This window comes from Corythoichthys intestinalis, chromosome 10, assembly GCF_030265065.1.
Source record: "Corythoichthys intestinalis isolate RoL2023-P3 chromosome 10, ASM3026506v1, whole genome shotgun sequence".
In the NCBI taxonomy this organism is placed as follows: Eukaryota; Metazoa; Chordata; class Actinopteri; order Syngnathiformes; family Syngnathidae; genus Corythoichthys; species Corythoichthys intestinalis.
In genome coordinates this window covers 30,847,324-30,866,071 of record NC_080404.1, presented here as the reverse complement: position 1 = coordinate 30,866,071, position 18,748 = coordinate 30,847,324, and the positions used below count along the sequence as shown (strand labels likewise).

The window sequence follows — 18,748 nt, the reverse complement described above, 5'->3', positions numbered from 1 at the left end:
TCACTGGAGAGGTGTTCCGGGCATGTCCCACCGGCGGGAGGCCCCGGAGGTGACCTGGGACACGCTGGCGAGACTATAGCTAAGTTCATAGCGCAGGTCTTAATGCACAATTCCGATTTTTTTGTCATATGTTTTTTTTTGGCGTGCCCGTTCAGACTGCCTTTGTCCATTGAGCTCGTTCAAGTATCAGGCATGCACACTAATGGCGTACCGCAAGCAACACGTCACTTCCGCTCATTAATATTCATGACATTAGCTACTGTTGCTAAGCAAGGACAAGCCATTGTTTGTCTCTAATAGGAAATGAATGGAAATCGTGTACGAAGGAGACGTTTACAGCGCTAAACCTACCAATTCTCTCCGAAAATGATGTGCCTGGTGCCAAATTGACTGGCATAGATGTGGAAGAACATAAAAATATTCAGCTAAAGAGATGGCTTTAGTGTCGAAGGCTGAAAAAGACAAAAAAAATGAGCCGACCTAAGCATAGCTTTAGCTTTTTTTTAATCGACGCGACTGACAATGACATTCTCCGGTTTCAACAAGCTATCCTTTACCATCAGCCCTGTCTTTCTTATATATCCTCTGGTTGTCCTACGTCTCTTACCATTCTTGAGGGTAATTTAGTTAGCTTTGTGTAGCTATCGCAAATGCTACACAGTGACAGCCAATGAACACTTTTAATTTTTTCATTGATAACACATCTTAATCCTATAATTTATTTACACTTCCCCCTTACTAAAGTTGTTTTTACAGAAACGGTAACAGTGGCAGTCAGATACCATTGTAATTTTTTTTAGGTCATTCATTGTCAGACAGAAGCAGTACGGCACAACGTTATGCTAAAAAAATAAAGTAAAAATATAAAAATGGCTTACCTCTTTGTCCTCTGAAAGACCATGCCAACCCAACATAATGTTTACTGCATATGAAACGTGAATGGATTCGCCGAGCTGGTGTTAAAGTCCGTGCAAGTTGATTCGGTCTTCACATTTTTTCCTCCTGAGTTTTTGGTTTCCGGGAACGTATGAAGAAAACATCCTTCATGGTCGTAATGTTGTTTCTACAAGTTCCAAAAAAGCAATGCGTGATCGGCATGTTTGTTTTTGAAAGATTACCGGCGAAAAGTAGCACTTTTTACGTTGGGTCTATGCGAGGGCGGGTCTATAATGTCCCACTTCGGCTTTACTTCCGCTTTACGATGCGACGTCACGGTCTAAAAATAGCCTGCGTGCGGTACGCCATTCGCAGTCTGACATGCGCTGTGCAAACTGATCCGCATGCGCAGGAGCATGAAAACAAATGCTGGCTCAACACCGTTCTAGGATGATCATATTTTGATTTCCAAAAAGAGGACACAAATAACTGACATAAATTATTGACTTCTTAATGGTATTGACGGGTCAGACCGGTCATGCACTGCGCCTCGCCTTCAAGTAGGGGGCCGCCCACATCAAGAGGAGCTATTCACAAACACACACGCAGCGATATAACACTGGATTTCTGTTGAAAAAGTACAAAAGCTGTACCGCATACAAACAGTAAGAATTGTCTGAGGAGTGAGTTGTTCGAGGATTCAAGGTAATTATTATATTTTTTGTTCCATGCATGCATTTTGAAAAGTTGTGAAAAAAATTAATGGGAGAAATTAGCCGTTACTGCATTGGCATCATGGTCGCAATATTTACGTGAAATAAATGCTAACTACACGTTTTTTTTTTTTTTTTTTGCTTTTAACCAAGAATCGAGACTATTTACATCCATATCTATAAAGAATTTGGGATTTAAGCATTTATTCACAAGAATTTATGCCCGGAAAAGCTCTGTTTACACAAGGCTGCCGCTAGGTACATTCACTAACAGAGTAGCATTGTACTTCGACGTATTTAATTAAAATAAATGCTAACTGAAATTTTTTTTTTTTCGCTTTTAACCAAGAATCAAGACTGTTTTACGTCCATATCTATAAGGAATTCAGGGATTTAAGCATTTATTCACAAGAATTTTCAACGGAAAAAGCTCTGTTTTCATAAGGCCGCAGCTACAGTGGCTTAAAGAGCATACGACAGGAGAAAAAAAGTCTCAAATAGCATTATTATGTGAATTAGAATCATATTTTGAGACGATTCAACTATAGACAACAATTTAGCAAAGCACAGATGACGAGAAATTAGTCTTTTAATCTGCCGGTTAGCCACGCCTACCGTTAGAGGGCTCGAGCGTCCCCAACAGGTGGATGACGTCAGCGGGAGACTGGGCTCATCGGTTTTACTATTCAGCCCATTGAGGGGGAATTATTTAGAACGAGGAAAACGCAATGAAGAGAGCCGCAAAATGTCATTGTTTCACTCTCTCTACTCCAATATTTTTACAGGATATTCTTTTTATCCAAGTATTTTTCCACAATAGCTAAATAAATGGCTTGAGAAGGACCAGTCAGCCCGTCGAGGTGGAAGTATTCACAACAAGGAAAACGCAACGAAGAGAGCTGAAAAATGTCATTGTTTCTGTCTCTTTACTTCAATATTTTTACAGGATATTCTTTTTATCCAAGTATTTTCCCCAATTGCTAAATAAATGGCATGGTCATGACAAATAACAGTCTTGTGCTAAATGGAATATGAAATCATAAAAATGCACTTATTCAGGACGACATGGCAAAATTACTCCATAATGGTCAAAACTGTCGACTTCACCTTTACTGTCGCACCTCCCGAACGATATTTTATGACACCTAAATCGGACATATGTCATTTACCTTCCCCGGCTTTGGAGAATGTAAACAAACCAAGAGGCGTGACAGCTAGCCGACATGCTAACCTGAACCGAGTGATGTTTCAAAGTCTTCGAAGGGGAAAATCACACATAACTAGCCCGGATTATTTGACATGACGACTGGGTTGTCGATTGTTTTTGCGGACCGGCAAACCGCCCGGCGGAGAGCAATTTACAGCTCGTTCCCCGGAGGAGGGCGGCTGCAGTTGTTGTGCAGCTAACGTGCAGCTAATGTGCATGAGCAGAGCTTTTTACATGCCTGTCAATGATCAAACGTAAGTAGTCCTTTATTTAAAGAAAGTTTGTAGTGTTTACTTTGTAATCGCTGTATTCGTATTTGACATAATACAAAACAAGATGTTTACTCACTTCCTCGTAAGTCCAATGTTCCCACAGTAGTCGGGCTTGTTTTGGCCAATATCCACGGTGAATGGAAAACTTTTGAAACTCCAAAAAGGCGCACATGCCTGTCCCTCATACAGCAAGATTTTTCTGCAGCCGTTTGGCTGGCGTGATGCGAAAAATAAACGTATTAATCCGCAAAATAAACTGAATCCTTAGTCCTCATACACAACAGTACGCCTGGAAAGTGAAGAGGACGCCTTCAGCCGTACACGTCACAGCGCCCTCCTCCTCAATGCAAGACCGAAGGCGGAAGTCACTCATTTTCATGGCGCGGGATTCAAAAAACTAAATAAATATAGCGATCGCTTCCACACACATCCAAGCGGTCCATATCATTCAGGAGCATAAAATACCGCATGTATTATGAAATAAACATGCTTTTTCATGTCACATGCACTTTAAAGACTAGCAGCACCTTTGATATATTTACCTAAAATAAATGCTAATTGCCCGGTTCGTTGCGCTTTTATCAAAGAATCGAAACTGTTTTACGTCTATATCTACAAAGAATTCACGGATTTAAGCATTTATTCACAAGAATTTTCAATGAAAAAAGCTCTTTATCTGTGATTCCACTCGATCAGCTTTGACGGCCTCGCCAACAATGCAGGCCCCCTATTTATCGGCCCAGTGTCCCATGTCCCGTCAATACTTTATGAAGTCTATGTATAAATAATCCCTGTTTATTCTTATATTCAAAGTTAGTATGGATTGATGGCATACACACACTGTGCGTACACGACGCACACATATGCGGACACTTTGCCCCGACTGTTGGCCGTGCAAGTAATCTTGACATATTGCTCATTTGGAGCACGGATTCCCCCTCCCCATTTTATATTTTATGACTGTTGTCAATCTTGCCTCTAAAAGCCGCGTTCAAGATAGGTGCTAACGCTAATGCACAGCTCCATCGCTAACACAGAGCCCTGTCTCTCTTGCTCGTTGCTGACGTAATTGCTGCATGAATTCCAATTTTGGAGGACTTGAAAGTTCAGACCCCAGCCACATTCTGTAAAAATGTGGCCCGGATCGGATTTTAACCACATACGAAATTGACCTAGATCGGATATGAAATGGTCCACGTTTATGCGACCTGTCCCGTTCAGACCATCAAGTCAATGCCTGACTCGAGTCGGAAAAACAAGAAAAAAGTGGATTTGTGCATTAAGACCTCCGGTATGAACGTAGCCTATGTCTCTCAGCTGGCTTGGGAACGCCTTGGATTCCCGCTGAAGCAGCTGGTTGAAGTGGCTGGGGAGAGGGAAGTCTGGGCTTTCCTGCTAAAGCTGCTGCCCCCGCGACTCGACTCTGGATTAAGCGGAAGATGATGGATGGATGGATGGATGGATGGATGGATGGATGGATGGATGGATGGATGGATGGATGGATGGATGGATGGATGCTATTTACATGTACAGTGGGGCAAATAAGTATTTAGTCAACCACCAATTGTGCATGTTCTCCTACTTGAAAAGATTAGAGAGGCCTGTAATTGTCAACATGGGTAAACCTCAACCATGAGAGACAATGTGGAAAAAATTAGAAAATCACATTGTTTGATTTTTAAAGAATTTATTTCCAAATTAGAGTGGAAAATAAGTATTTGGTCACCTACAAACACGCAAGATTTCTGCCTGTCAAAGAGGCTCTTCTAACGAGGTCTAACGAGGCTCCACTTGTTACCTGTATTAATGGCACCTGTTTTAACTTATTATCGGTATAAAAGACACCTGTCCACAATCTCAGTCAGTCACACTCCAAACTCCACTATGGCCAAGACCAAAGAGCTGTTGTAGGACACCAGAGACGACATTGTAGACCTGCACCAGGCTGGGAAGACTGAATCTGCAATAGGCAAAACTCTTGGTGTTAAGAAATCAACTGAGGGAGCAATTATTAGGAAATGGAAGACATACAAGAACACTGATAATATCTCTCGATCTGGGGCTCCATGCAAGATCTCACCCTGTGGCATCAAAATTATAAGAACGGTGAGCAAAAACCCCGGAACCACACGGGGGGACCTAGTGAATGACCTACAGAGAGCTGGGACCACAGTAACAAAGGCTACTATCAGTAACACAATGCGCCGCCAGGGACTCAAATCCTGCACTGCCAGACGTGTCCCCCTGCTGAAGCCAGTACACGTCCAGGCCCGTCTGCGGTTCGCTAGAGAGCATTTGAATGATCCAGAAGAGGACTGAGAGAATGTGTTATGGTCAGATGAAACCAAAATAGAACTTTTTGGTAGAAACACAGGTTCTCGTGTTTGGAGGAGAAAGAATCCTAAATTGCACCATACCCACTGTGAAGCATGGGGGTGGAAACATCATGCTTTGGGGCTGTTTTTCTGCAAAGGGACCAGGACGACTGATCTGTGTAAAGGAAAGAATGAATGGGGCCATATATTAAGAGATTTCGAGTAAAAATCTCCTTCCATCAGCAAGGGTATTCAAGATGAGACGTGGCTGATTTTTTCAGCATGACGATGATCCCAAACACACAGTCAGAGCAACAAAGGAGTGGCTTCGTAAGAAGCATTTCAAGGTCCTGGAGTGGCCTAGCCAGTCTCCAGATCTCAACCCCATAGAAAATCTGTGGAGGGAGTTGAAAGTCTGTGTTGCCCAACGACAGCCCCAAAACATCACTGCTCTAGAGGAGATCTGCATGGAGGAATGGGCCAAAATACCAGCAACAGTGTGTGAAAAGCTTGTGAAGAGTTACAGAAAATGTTTGGCCTCAGTTATTGCCAACAATGAGGTTTACCCATGATGACAAATTACAGGCCTCTCTAATATTTTCAAGTGGGAGAACTTGCACAATTAGTGGTTGACTAAATACTTATTTGCCCCACTGTACATTAGCCGCTTGACTTTTATCTTACAAAAAATCTGGGAAGCTGACCATACATTTGTAAAAGGTAATATTTACTTACCAAGAATATGAAGTGCAAAGTAAAATCTCAACTCTAGGCAGTAAACTGGGAACGTCTCAAAGGCAACATCTGCAGATATTGACTCAAGGGAGGGATATTTTTACATTTAGGATATGAATATTTATTTAAAATCATCTTAAATTCTATGAATTACCTTTCTATTTCCCAACTCTTGCTCTTCTGAGTAGAAGGAACTCAGATGACGTACAGTTAGTTTACTCCACCACAGTGTGACCGCTACAGCACAGCGTTTGCTAAACAGTGATTACACCATGCAAAGTACCCTTTAAATACTTGCAGTCAATCACATTATTTTTCTCTAACACTTACCCCCAAATTCCACTCGGTCTGTGTGTGCTGCATTGCGCTGTGCTCAGCTGCGTTCCGAACGATGCAACAAATACGTTTGTATTGTTATCTATATGAGGTAGTCAACATGATCCGATCTGGATCTGCTCTCTGGTCCGTCAAACTAAAATACAGATGAGGTCTATTTTCTGCTCCGTCTGTTTAAATGGAAAATAAACACAACACACTATGCAGGTGATTATAAATCTTTGCTATGCAATGAATAATCACAGCCTAAATTTAGTTGTATTCTATCCAAGTTCAATACCTTTGCATATAATCGGTCTTGAAATAGGATTAATTTCCTCTATTTACAGTAAGTGCTGTGACTCACAAAATTACAGTGGGTTACAATGATATGAAATAAACCATTTTGAATAACACCTCTTTTCTTGTTTTTGATGAATGTTGGTCATTATGGTGGTAATAGGAGGGCTAAGTATTTTTTAGGTTGTGGGAAAAGTTTGACAAGCCCTCCACTGCGTGGTAGAATCTCTGGATGAACAAAACAAGTAAGTCTTGAGGACTGCAGATATTTGTGCGCTAATCAGTGCATTGTTTGATTTAAGGGGATCTTAATGACAATAGCTGCTGTGCAAATTAAACCTGTGACCTTCCTGTTGTGAGACACAGCCATTTCCCTACCAGGGTATCCTGACTGCTTGGATGGAAAAGTTGCAATAAAAGGTGAATCTGCAATAACTTGATGGGCGCAATCGACAATTGACCTATAGATGAGATAATTCACTAATGTTGTAGGAGGTTAAACGGCACATTTAAGGTGGGAATTTACTAATCAGCACTGATGGTTGCGTGCACGCATCTCCTACAGATGGAGAGTGTGAGTCGTGACATTTCTATTTGGCAAAGAAAAGGCCATACTCAGCAGGAGTTATCAAAGGCAAAAAGTAAAAAGTTGGAGTTCGCTATCTCCCCCCACTCCCCTCTTCCCCCTGGAGATACTCATGTTAAGCATAATTAAGCAGATTTGATTAGCATCAAGCCTGGCTTCCTCTCTTGACTTTTAATGAATGTAAATCTACCATCTACATCCTAAAGATTAATTTCTGCCAATTAAAAAACACAAGAGGGCTTATTGGAGAGGGTTAGGTGGGGTGGGGCGAGGGGGTTGTCGGAGTGGGAGGAAAAAAAGAGCGTTCGAGTCCTTTGAGTTGGGAGTACAGTCAGAGTTTTATCCTCTTCCCCCTAGTTGTCGTATGGCGGGATGGTCTCTGGAGATCTGTGTCGCTCCCTCGCCGCTGAGATCATTATCAGCACAATGTTCCGTGAAAGCCACTTTGAAAGGACTGCGAGCTCCATATGTAAATGACAGCAATGTGTGTGCATGTGCGTGTGTGCGGAGGGGAACAGGTAAAAGGGTCAATTTGTCAAGACAAGGTTATTGCTGACTGATCATGAGCTTTGGATGTCTTTGAACTCTCCTGTTTCGAAGCCACCTTTTTATTGGTTTTAACCACAAATGAGGATTATGATTAAAATTCACTCTCACATATTACTGCCATAATTTCCTTTAAGAAGGTACCAGTTTGTTGAAGATGTGCTTTGGGAGTCAGATTTGTTTTATTTTTTTTTTTTTTATGTTTATTGTCTTTAACCAGCAGGAAGAACTATCTCATTGGCAAAATTTGATGGTTCCCAAACTATAGTAGTTTAAATATTGTATTGAGAAGTTGGTAGATTGGACTTTTGTAATAGAGAAAAAAATATACATCAACGTGCCAAAATGAAATAGACTGTGTACCTTTTCAATCTCTGTGCAAAATAAGATAAAGAGTGTGTAGCACTGTAAGAGCAGACGAACTTTTCATTGTTTACATTTGATCATGTAACTACAATTGATGAGGGTTTACAGTACTCTAATTTAGAAATTATTAGGCTTGTTGAGAGATGTCCAGAGTTTTTTTCACATTAGTGTAACGTGGGAAAGAATCCAATTACACTTATTTAGTGCTAAAATTAGGAATTTACTGCAAATTATATATCTTTGTTCATCAATCTATGGCAGTGATGCTCTTCCACCAGATGCCAGAAGCTCAAATTCACCGCTTTTTAGTTAGGTGTTTTGCAGCAAGATGTTTTGTAACATAAAAGATGCTCACCAGTAATTGTGATTTCCTAGGAGTGTAGTTGTGCAGGAATTGCATCAAAATAAAAGTAAAAAGAGATGGGTTTATTTTGTATTTTTTAATTGTGCATCCAATTCTCTACCAGCCATTCACAATAGTGCAGGTCAAAGTTATGTTTGTTTTCAACACAAATAAGGACTTATTAGGAATGTATGCTTTCAAAAATAACTATTCGCTTCTTTTTTCAAAGCATAAAGTTCCAAAATGTTAGAAGATTAGAGTGACACTGCATCAAAGGTATTAATCTGTGTAATAAGAAAGGCTTAGGTTGCTACAGTTAGACAAGCCATCGGTATTAATATGAATTATTTGTATTAGGCTTTCATAAATAGGCTTATCTGAAATTTATGTAGGCTAATCTTTTTCCCTCTCTCACTTTTCTCAGTGTGTGTGAGAATATGTCCAGACTCCTCCTCTTTATGATAATGTGACAGGAGCATCTCCTTCTGTGAGACAAGCCTCCACTCCCAATCAACTATGTGATCTCTTTTCTCCCTCAAATCTGCTCCCTTTTATGCTCCCATCCTCACGTATTAGCTGTTTTACCTCCTGCGAATAATCCAAGCGTGAAAGTTACTTTCGTTGACTGAAAAGTTTACTTTTTGGAACTGTTTTTGTTTTGTTTTGCCGCCACCGGTTCGCTAAGTCGCGCGACCAACATGGCAACTCCCGCCGCTCCAGCTCTTCTCCCCGTGGCACCGCTCGGCCACCACCCGGCGGCGAGTTCCGCGTCTCCGGCCACTCACTCACCGCCACCTGCGGCCACCTCCGCTACATCCTCCCCGGCTCCTCCAGCTGCGCGTCCGGCGCTTCTCCACCATTTCCGGGCGGACCTCTTACTCGCGAACGGCACACAGTTGAAGACCGGAGTCGGCGTGGTCCCGGTGTCCGGCGGAGGGAATAAGCCGGTGTACGCCACACCGTCCCCGGTGGAGAGCACCCCGCAGAACAACGAGTGCCGACTGGTCGAGGTGAAGGGAGCCAAGCTGGCATCATTCACCGTCAAAGACACGGAGCTCATTTGCCTTCCGCAGGCCTTTGACGTGTTCCTCAAGCACCTGGTCGGCGGGCTCCACACTGTCTACACTAAACTGAAGCGACTGGACATCACGCCGGTGGTGTGTAACGTGGAGCAGGTCCGCGTGCTCCGGGGACTCGGAGCAATCCAGCCCGGCGTCAACCGATGCAAGCTCATCTCCAGGCAGGACTTCGAAACGCTCTACAGCGACTGTACCAACGCGAGGTAAAGCCGGACGCGAGGGGGGTTTTGGGGCGGGGATGACCCCAGTGGTTTTAGAGAGATTTAGGCTGAGCTAAACAGTTTTGTTTGTCCTGATGACAGCAGGTCAAGCCAGTTAAAAAAAATCCTAGGTACCAGAAATGCATCACTGTTTTCACCAAACTTCACTGCAGTACAACATTCCCCCGCCCTTCGCGATGTTTAGAAACATAAGCCCCCGTTATTTGCTGAGAACTTGCCCTTTCACGGTGTATAACCCTAAGAGTTTCCATCACAAAAATATCACGGCACACCACCAAATAGAAACAAAAATCAATGAATATTCTGTAAAGTCCCGGGACAATTTAAGAGACCAAAAATAACAATTTTGACTTATTAAGTATCTTGACCATTTTTCATTTTCTGCAAATGAATGCTCTTGATGACACTACCATGGGTCACTGCATATTCGCGGCTTGACATTCACGAATTCACCGCTCTAGATTCGCCGTTATTCGTTGAAAACCCCACTTATTATTTTCGCTGTGGAATACAGTGTACAGTATGTTTCTCAGCTTTTGAAATACATTACAAATGACTAGGGTCTTTCCAAGTGTTTGGATATAATAGTTTGTGGTGTATTTATGGTTTACATTAATATAGGCAATAATAATCACTTTTATCGGAGTGTCAATTGGCTATTTGTGTCGAGGCTTGATCTTTATTGGCTGTTGTATTAGTATTTGTTATTTGCAATTCTACTGTAATTATACTGCACTTACAGTATGGAAAAGATATCGATTTTACTTAAATGTGCCTTTTAGATAGGAAAACCAGATGATCTGAGGATTTCAATTTTTTTCCCAGAGTTATATACTTAAATAGAGCCTACTTGCCTCAATTTACCCACAATGTATTTACTGACTTTGAAATCTGGGCCAATATAGAACACAAAGCTATTATTCTCTTGTATAAGAGGCAACAGGTTAGTTGTACACCATCTAGTGGAAGACCAATTTAACGCCTTCCACTGTATGCCATTGTCATAAATATGAAAAAAAGTTTTATTTCTGCCTTTGTAAATAAATGTAAAAAAATATGTTTAGTTTTATGATTTGCCCCAGTAAACCTGATGATGCCTCACATGGTTAATCACTGATTTCATTTGAGGAAACCTCATCTTGGTTCTTGGATGTCAGTCAAGTTGAGGGTGTTGTTAGACAATCATAAATGCCATAGACATCACTGCTCTCCCCCAAAATCCACTCCAGCACAGAACATTCCAAATTGAGTGTTACTTATTATGGCAAATTGATCTCCTAATAGCCCAGGATATGTCATCTCCAAGTGAGTGGAGCCGGTTAACTTTCGCTTTTTTGACTTGCCACATTTAATTTCTTGCTCTGCTGCTAATCATAATTTTAACGCATGATAAGAGCGCTGATGGTGGAGATAATGGACTCGAGTAATCCTCATCGAAAAAAAAAAACAAGCAAACTTTGTGGCGTTATCGTAGACTGTGATCTGTCCCTCTATCTGACACACACACAGTATTTGACATATACACAAGCGGGCATGCACTCGCCAAATCTGACACTGTCATTCTTAGAAATTGATTCTTCACAGAAATTAATTAATTTTCATTTGGCCCCAAGCGGCAGCTCAAATCAGGACAAGCTCACTCTGTGATCCCTTCACTCTCGCTCTCTTCCTCCCTTAATAACTCACTGTCTTATCATATCAACACTCTTTAGCCCAGAGCCTCAGAACAGAGAAGATGATTAAATGAATTTTCTGTATTTATGATGAGATTATGCAAATGAGCTGTGTTTTTTGCACAGCTTTAGTGGTGACCAACACACGTGGGTCATCAATCCAATATACCGCAGAGATGACGGGATAAAGGGGGCTAAATTGGCTGGGATTTGTGGCTTCTCAGTGCCTCCCTATTTCATGGCGGCGACCACATGCTCATAACAGCACGAATTTGCCAGCAGAAATTTGTGGATTAGCCCCCCGGTTTGGGGAACGGTATTGTTTGGTAGTTAATCCCCTCTTGCCAGTGTGTGAATGATCCAATTTACACCTGTCGCTAAATGCAGATGAGGACATGTCAACATGGATGGGAATTGGAAGACCTTTATCAGCTCAACTGTAAATCAAACCATCTGACTGTATTATCATCCAAATGGTCACATGCATACTTACATTCAATGTACATAAGGTTTTTCAAAATGACTACCTTTAAAATGATAAAAATAAAGAGGAAATGTGATTATAAGTTTATGACATGAAAAAAATTAGACCAGGAAGATATTTTTGGTGGTAAACCAATGAAAGCAAAACCTCACTTTTGATAAAACAAAAACATTTGCAGTCACATAAATTGGTTCTTCATATTAATTGAGTTGCAATCCCAGATATTATGTGTATCCATTTACTGATTAAGGATGAGGCAAAATATCGATATCGTCAAGTATCATTATCAGTCGGTACACCCACACCCACTATGGAAATTGTCAACACCTTCAATGTGATGTGGAAAGATTTTGTATTATTGTTTTTCCACAGGAAATGTATACAATGTATACCGTACCGTGATTGATAAGTTTACTGTTATTTTTTTGTTTCTTTTTTTTGAGTTCGTAACTCTATTATAATATATCAAGTAAATTTTCCTCATTAAAATTAATTGAAGCTCCATCAATCTGTCCCAGTCCTCCCAAAACCACACTTTTTTTATTGTTTCTAAAAATATGAAGAGCACTGTATTGTAAAATATTCATAGAAAATATAATGGAGCAAAGAGTTCTTAAAGAAAAAAACTTAAAAGTGTAACCAAAATGTTGCACATGAACTTGACAAGAGGTGTGGCCTAGTGCATGGCATCAGGTCCTCAAGCCAGTTGGGTAAGATCAGCCTAGGCTCTTTGCAGGTATTTCCATTTTGTATTTGCATTTGATCGTTTTTCCATGAAATGGTTGAAAGTGCAGCATTGACTGTGTTTTATTTTTGCCCAACAACTAATTTCAAATACGCTCTGTGCATGCATTCTCCGTGTCAAGCAGCTGAACAGGACAGGTTAAAAAAAAAAAAAAAAAAAATCAAATGCACTCCTTTATTCGAGAGGTTGCATTCATGAAGGTTACTCACAGAAAGAAAACTCATAACTCAAAAGACAGAACAAAAAAATCATAATTTGGAACACTTGGAAGGTGAGTTACCATTGTACACGTGAACATTTATTAGTTTTATGATTATTTTCCCCAAATATTTCCTTTTTAATATCAGTTTATTGAGATCCTACTGTGTTGTCTGTATTGTCACTCAGCAACTCCTATCCTGTGATGAATCAATTTAACTGTTTGCTGCTGTCATTGTAGTTTTCAGTGATTTTTATTGCATTACCCCATATTACCAGAGACAATGGCCCTCTTGTAGTTAAATCAATAAAAGCACAGTACTTTTATGATATTTTGACATATAGTAAGAATTTTTAGATTGTGCAAGGGTATCTAATGTTATGACCCATTTAATTATTAAATGTAAGTTGGTAAGTTGAGTAAAAACTGGAATGTGCATTAAAGACAAAGCAATTACACTAAACTCCCATTTCAAGTTTCGCCACCCACACTTGAGACCCTGCAGCTATTAAAAAAAGAGAAAGAAAAGACAAAATCCAGATCAGTCTCAGAGTGTCTCTGGGGGATTTCTTCCATGTCAGGTGTTAATGGGAACACTGTTATACACAAGGCAGAAAAGTGCACAGCCTCCACCGTGTCTCAATTATCCACACAACACCCTAACAGTCTTAAGTTAATGAGATCTGAGGAGATCACTTGTTAGGAGTCTTCAAACGACTTTGGGAAGCCTTATTTGTGCTCTTGTGTCAACTTCCTGCTGTGATGGTGTGAATCTGCGAGAAAAACACCACCACCCCCAAAAGAAAAAAAAAAAAAAAAAAAAAAACATTCCAAGAACCTCTCATTCGCTACGGGTTACTTATTAAGACCTGCCGTCACTTAGTTATTATGTGTCCAACCGGAATGATTGCACAAAATGCTGGGACAAACAACAGCTTGGTCTGCTTTCTTTAAACACTAATGACAGAACAAGTAAACATTGATTTTAGACTTTCAAATGAAAGCATTTGAAGGAGCGGTCACGGAAGTGTCCTGTTTATCCATCTTTGTCCCTTGCTTTCACCCCTGCTGTGCATGCAAACACACGCATTCACCCACGCGCTCCTACACGCACACAAGCGCAAATTGTGGCTCGACCATGAAGAAGGCCCAACTTTTCTCATTGCCGAAGACTAGTTATAATTCATGTAAAGGTGAAACAACAGACACACACACACATAGTCACGGCTGTGTGTTTGCTTGGCCTCGCTTGCTAAATGACATTAGTTCCACCGAGGGAACATGGCGGTGTAGGAGGCAACCCGATCCTCTGTCCTTTTCTTTCTCAGGCACAAAGGAACAGTTTCATTCTGTATTAGAAGCTCACATTAGGTCAAGCTGTGTATGTGTGTGTGTCGTCTATGTACACTGGCACATAAAAGAAGTGTAATGTGACAAACTGGAGCTCTTGTTACTATTAAAAAAGAGAGCATGTGTCACGGGCAACACACGGTTTCGACTTTTAGACACACAATGACTTGAAACTTAAGCGGCGGGCCAAGTTGAGGCAAATTACACAATTCTTTCTTTTCTCCTTCATGTCACCTCTCTCCCATATAGGCAGGGGAAAGTGAACACACCTCTGTTAAAATATCTCTATGATGTAGTGTTGTTTTTGCACCAAACAATCGTCTGTGTATTTTCTGCAGAGCTTTTTCTCTTTAGGGTGGTGGATTAAGTACAGCCTATCCAAGTTGTTGCCAGCCAATTTATCAGAGTTGGGTTCTTTCCTTTTTTTTTTTTTATTTTTTTATTTTTTCCCCCCCTAAGAAACCTGTCCTGTTCAGCTGCTTAGACACTGAGCTGTAAAGCTGAGTGTCTTCAAAGGCTGAAACAGTTTTAACTAGGCCTGCTCAATATATCGTTTGAACATTGCCATGCATCGCAATGTGCACATGCGCAATAGTCTCATCGAAGGACATGCGTTTTTTTTTTTTTTTAATGTAAACTTTTGTTTTTCATCATAAAAGCAGCAATTGTGGAGAGACATGGCCTTCTGCATCCTTTTTATATACACCAATCTTCATCATTCACAGATAACCCCCCTTCAACCTGGATTAAACGGTATTATATGAATACCAGGGATGTGCCAATCGCATATTTTTGCACCCGAGTCCAAGTCACCTGATTTTGAGAATCTGCCGATACTGAGTCCCGATCCGATACAAAAAAAGTTGTTTTTTTGCTTTGACACTCATGCTGCCGAGAACAGCCTCTCACTTACAAAATGAATGAGTTGCCACAGCACACTTCAGACTGTGCACCAATCTTAATGATGATTAACACATTTGTGCCTTTGACCGTGTAGCTACCGAGGCGTCTCTGGCCAGAGCAAAGCTACAAACCTGTCGATCACGTTTAACTTTAAGTACCAAACACAAGCTGCACCGGTGACCAAGAAAAAGAGCTTGGTCGCACTACTTTTCAGGAGGGAGAATTAGAGGCTGTATGAGCGGGAAAAACATTAATATATATTTTAATTAAAAACTCTGATCCTTTTGACCTGATTCCAATCCTCTGAAAAATGGCGTGATCGGCCAAATTTCCGATCATGTGGTCAGATCGGGACATCTCCAATGAATACCATGTGGTCATCGTGAGTCAACCAAGGTCCTCCCAAACTAAGCTATTTAAGTCTGGTGAAAATTCTTATAGCTTTCATATCACAATATACCGTAATTTCCCGAATATAAGGCGCACCCCTAATTTACTTGTAAAATCTAGGGAAAATTATTGTACCCGTTTATAACGCGCACCCTAATTTTAGCACCGATAAATAGAAGAATACAAGAAAACAGAGCTCATGTACAGATACAGAAATGTCATTTTACTGACTGGTGAAACACAGCACAAGCATAGCACACTGGTAGTTCAAAACATTACCATAAACTGACAATATTTACGGTAATAATATGATTTGACAACTTCTCCAACTTACCAGAATCTAGGAGAAAACAAAACAGATGTGACTTTTCTTTTAAAGGCTGCTGTATAACTTGCTCGTTTCATCATGATGAATAAATGTTTCTTCCATGGATTGATACGGTACAATGAAAGTGAGAACGTAAGTCGGAAATCAGAGAGAGCTCATCGCTGTCGACATGACGGTAACAATAGGAAATATTGTTATTTGGGTCTGACTTTCCCGAGGGACAGATATAGTTGACGGACACAGGAAGTCTGTGTTATTACGTTTGTTATGGTCCGAGTTGCGGAGCTGCAATAAACGTTGACTCAAATGAGTTCAAGAAACTAAATTCTGTGCTTTATGAAGAGTGAAAAAAATCAGAATTTAACTCAGACGAAATCATTCGGCCGATCAGAGTGAAGTATTACCGAAACAAAATGGTGACGCCACGTACCGTAATGGTCGGCAACGGATCACCGCATACGTTTCTTCAACACAACGTGGCCGTGTCAATAAAAAAAAAAAAAATCGGTTCATATATATGTATATATATATATATTTCTGTCTCCATCCATGTACCCGTTTATAATGCGCACCATGATTTTACACGTTGATTTGGGGGGAAAAAAAGTGCGCGTTATATTCGGGAAATTACGGTATATCACAAAGCCCCATAAAATCGCAATGCCAGTTTTTTCCAATATCATTCAGCCCTAGTTTTATCCCATTTAATGTGTAACGTGTCATTAATAGCCCCTTTAGGTAATCAATAATAAAAAATTATTATTGTTTTTTGGTCACTATTGGGAATGGGTTAATTTGCCACGTGGGAGTTTGGTGTGCTCCCCTTGTGATTCTTTAAACTGTGTTGTTCTATTCAGAGAATGTAGCTGGGCAGAAAAGGGTTAGGAGTAACAGAGAGAAAGAAAGAACATAGGAAATAATGATGCAAAAACATAATTAATTACAGTATTATGCTAACTAATATATGTAACGACTAACCATGTGAAGAGGGGATACCTCTTAACTGAACTATAAGAAGAGGGAAGATGGGTTAGATAAGAGTTTGATCGGGGAAGGTAAGTGCGCAAGTGTAGCGGAGAAAGCAGTACTAGAACAAATCACCTGTGAGTATTAATGAGTCGTCATCCTACTTGCTGCTATTAATTTCTAGTCAGAACACAAACAATTCTATATACCACTATGTGTCTAGTGGCACTGAGTCATGAATGGGGTCTGTCCTTGATCCGGAAATGACTGACAGTCAGTGAGATAATGGAATCATTTTAGATTACTTTTAAGCATATTGTTTATGTTTACATTGTGACAGAGACCTACAAAAATAGTAAAGATACTTTCTAGGAATAAAAAGTTATTTTTTAATGTTGATAAGTAACTATGGTGGTACTTGGAGACTCAAATATTTCTTTGTTCAGTAGTTTGTATACTGTAAAAAGTGAGAGTGCTAGTAATAAATTAGACTATCACTGGCTGAACTTCCATTAACCTTACCCAAAAGCATACCAACGTAACCTTCATGGTGTGAGAAAGTTTCTCTACTTTAGGCAACTGGCCCTTTAAGTGGCTAACCGCAGATGGACTAGTGCTGAAACAGAATCAGCACTTTGTAACCATGTTTCGAGTGTGTGCATGTGTGTCTTTGAAGCGGGTCATTTATAAAAGAGCCAAATGTGAAGCAGGTGGAGAATAAACATGAGACCGAAGAATCTGTTATGATGATAAATGATAAATGAGATGAGGCGGCCTGCAGAGTGCAACAAAAAACGGTCTTTGTGTGCCTGTGTGCGGGATGTGAGCCAACCAAATGTGCGTGTGTTTCTATGTGAGTGTGTACACTTGTCGTTCTGGCTTTGTCTGACTCAACCCTTGACATCCAGCCTTTTATTGTGGGGACATTTGTCTTTGTGGGGGACATTTTGGCTGATCCAAATGGGAAAAATGCTAGGATGAGCTCCTTTCACCCCATTAGACTTTGTGTGTGCATGTGTGCGAGTGTCTGAAGGTGGACTCTTCAAAGCTGAGCCCCATTGCTATATCATAACTCACTGTCAAAGTGAGCTCTATTAGAGTGAGGGGTCTCGGAAGGGGGGCACTGTGTGTGTGTGTGTATTTTCGGGTGCTGTGTTTAGCTCAACTTTAACCCTCACACTCTTTTGATGTTGTATTGAGAAGAGTGGGGTGACATAGGGGACCTCCACGTCTTCATCTCTGACAGGCTGTAATGGAATGAGCATATACACACAAATACACACATGCACAAAGTCCTGACATCGACTTGACCCTGGAATGTAGAAGAGGAATGCAAGGCGGTATCAGTCTCGGAAATCGGATTCTTGCCATGATCAAACGTCCTATGTGTGTGTGTGTTGTCCTTCCTGCTCTTCTCATGACATCATTCCTCAGGCCTTCCTAATAACAAGTGTGCATCTAGCATTGTCGCAGTTAACAATCCGTCTTTGTTTTAAGAGGCGGACCACGACAATTAATCTTACTCAGTCTACCTTCACACAGCGTCGGCCATGATGGCGGTGATGATGGCGATAGTTATGATTTATCAAAGCCGACCGTGACGGCAAATACAAACGTGGCGTGATAAACACAGATTGAAAGGATGAGGATCATGGGAGCTGTAAACGTTCGGGTAATGTATTCTAAACAAAATCTTGTTTGTGCTAGTTCTGTCTTTTCTCCCTCTGCGCACCGTGTTTCCTCAAATCGAGGCGTCCTGACCAGATTCCAAGTCTCAATTTATCGTCTATTTAAATAGCACATCTTATGGCCTGAATTTTCATGTCACAAACAACC

General features: G+C 40.8%; 2 protein-coding genes across 6 annotated transcripts in view; one reads left to right on the top strand and one right to left on the bottom strand.

The window, feature by feature from the left end:
• Nucleotides 1-3,545, bottom strand: part of bora (bora aurora kinase A activator) — a 28,573-nt gene extending 25,028 nt beyond the window's left edge. The window contains exons 1-2 of one of the 3 annotated variants that reach the window (XM_057847792.1): nucleotides 3,145-3,535; nucleotides 879-1,063 (exon numbers count right to left, since the gene is read on the bottom strand). In XM_057847792.1, coding sequence (XP_057703775.1) covers nucleotides 879-914 — 36 coding nt within the window. In that variant the 5' untranslated portion in view covers nucleotides 915-1,063; nucleotides 3,145-3,535. Of the gene's footprint in view, nucleotides 1-878; nucleotides 1,064-3,144 lie in introns of all 3 variants that reach the window. The other 2 variants (XM_057847791.1, XM_057847790.1) reach the window with 2 other exon arrangements.
• A 4,886-nt stretch (nucleotides 3,546-8,431) lies between these two features.
• The window catches only part of dachc (dachshund c), a 69,702-nt gene continuing 59,385 nt past the window's right edge, over nucleotides 8,432-18,748 (top strand). Inside the window, exons 1-2 of one of the 3 annotated variants that reach the window (XM_057848723.1) lie at nucleotides 8,432-9,584; nucleotides 9,648-9,856. In XM_057848723.1, the coding sequence (XP_057704706.1) occupies nucleotides 9,273-9,584; nucleotides 9,648-9,856 (521 nt within the window). In that variant the 5' untranslated portion in view covers nucleotides 8,432-9,272. Of the gene's footprint in view, nucleotides 9,857-18,748 lie in introns of all 3 variants that reach the window. The other 2 variants (XM_057848721.1, XM_057848722.1) reach the window with 2 other exon arrangements.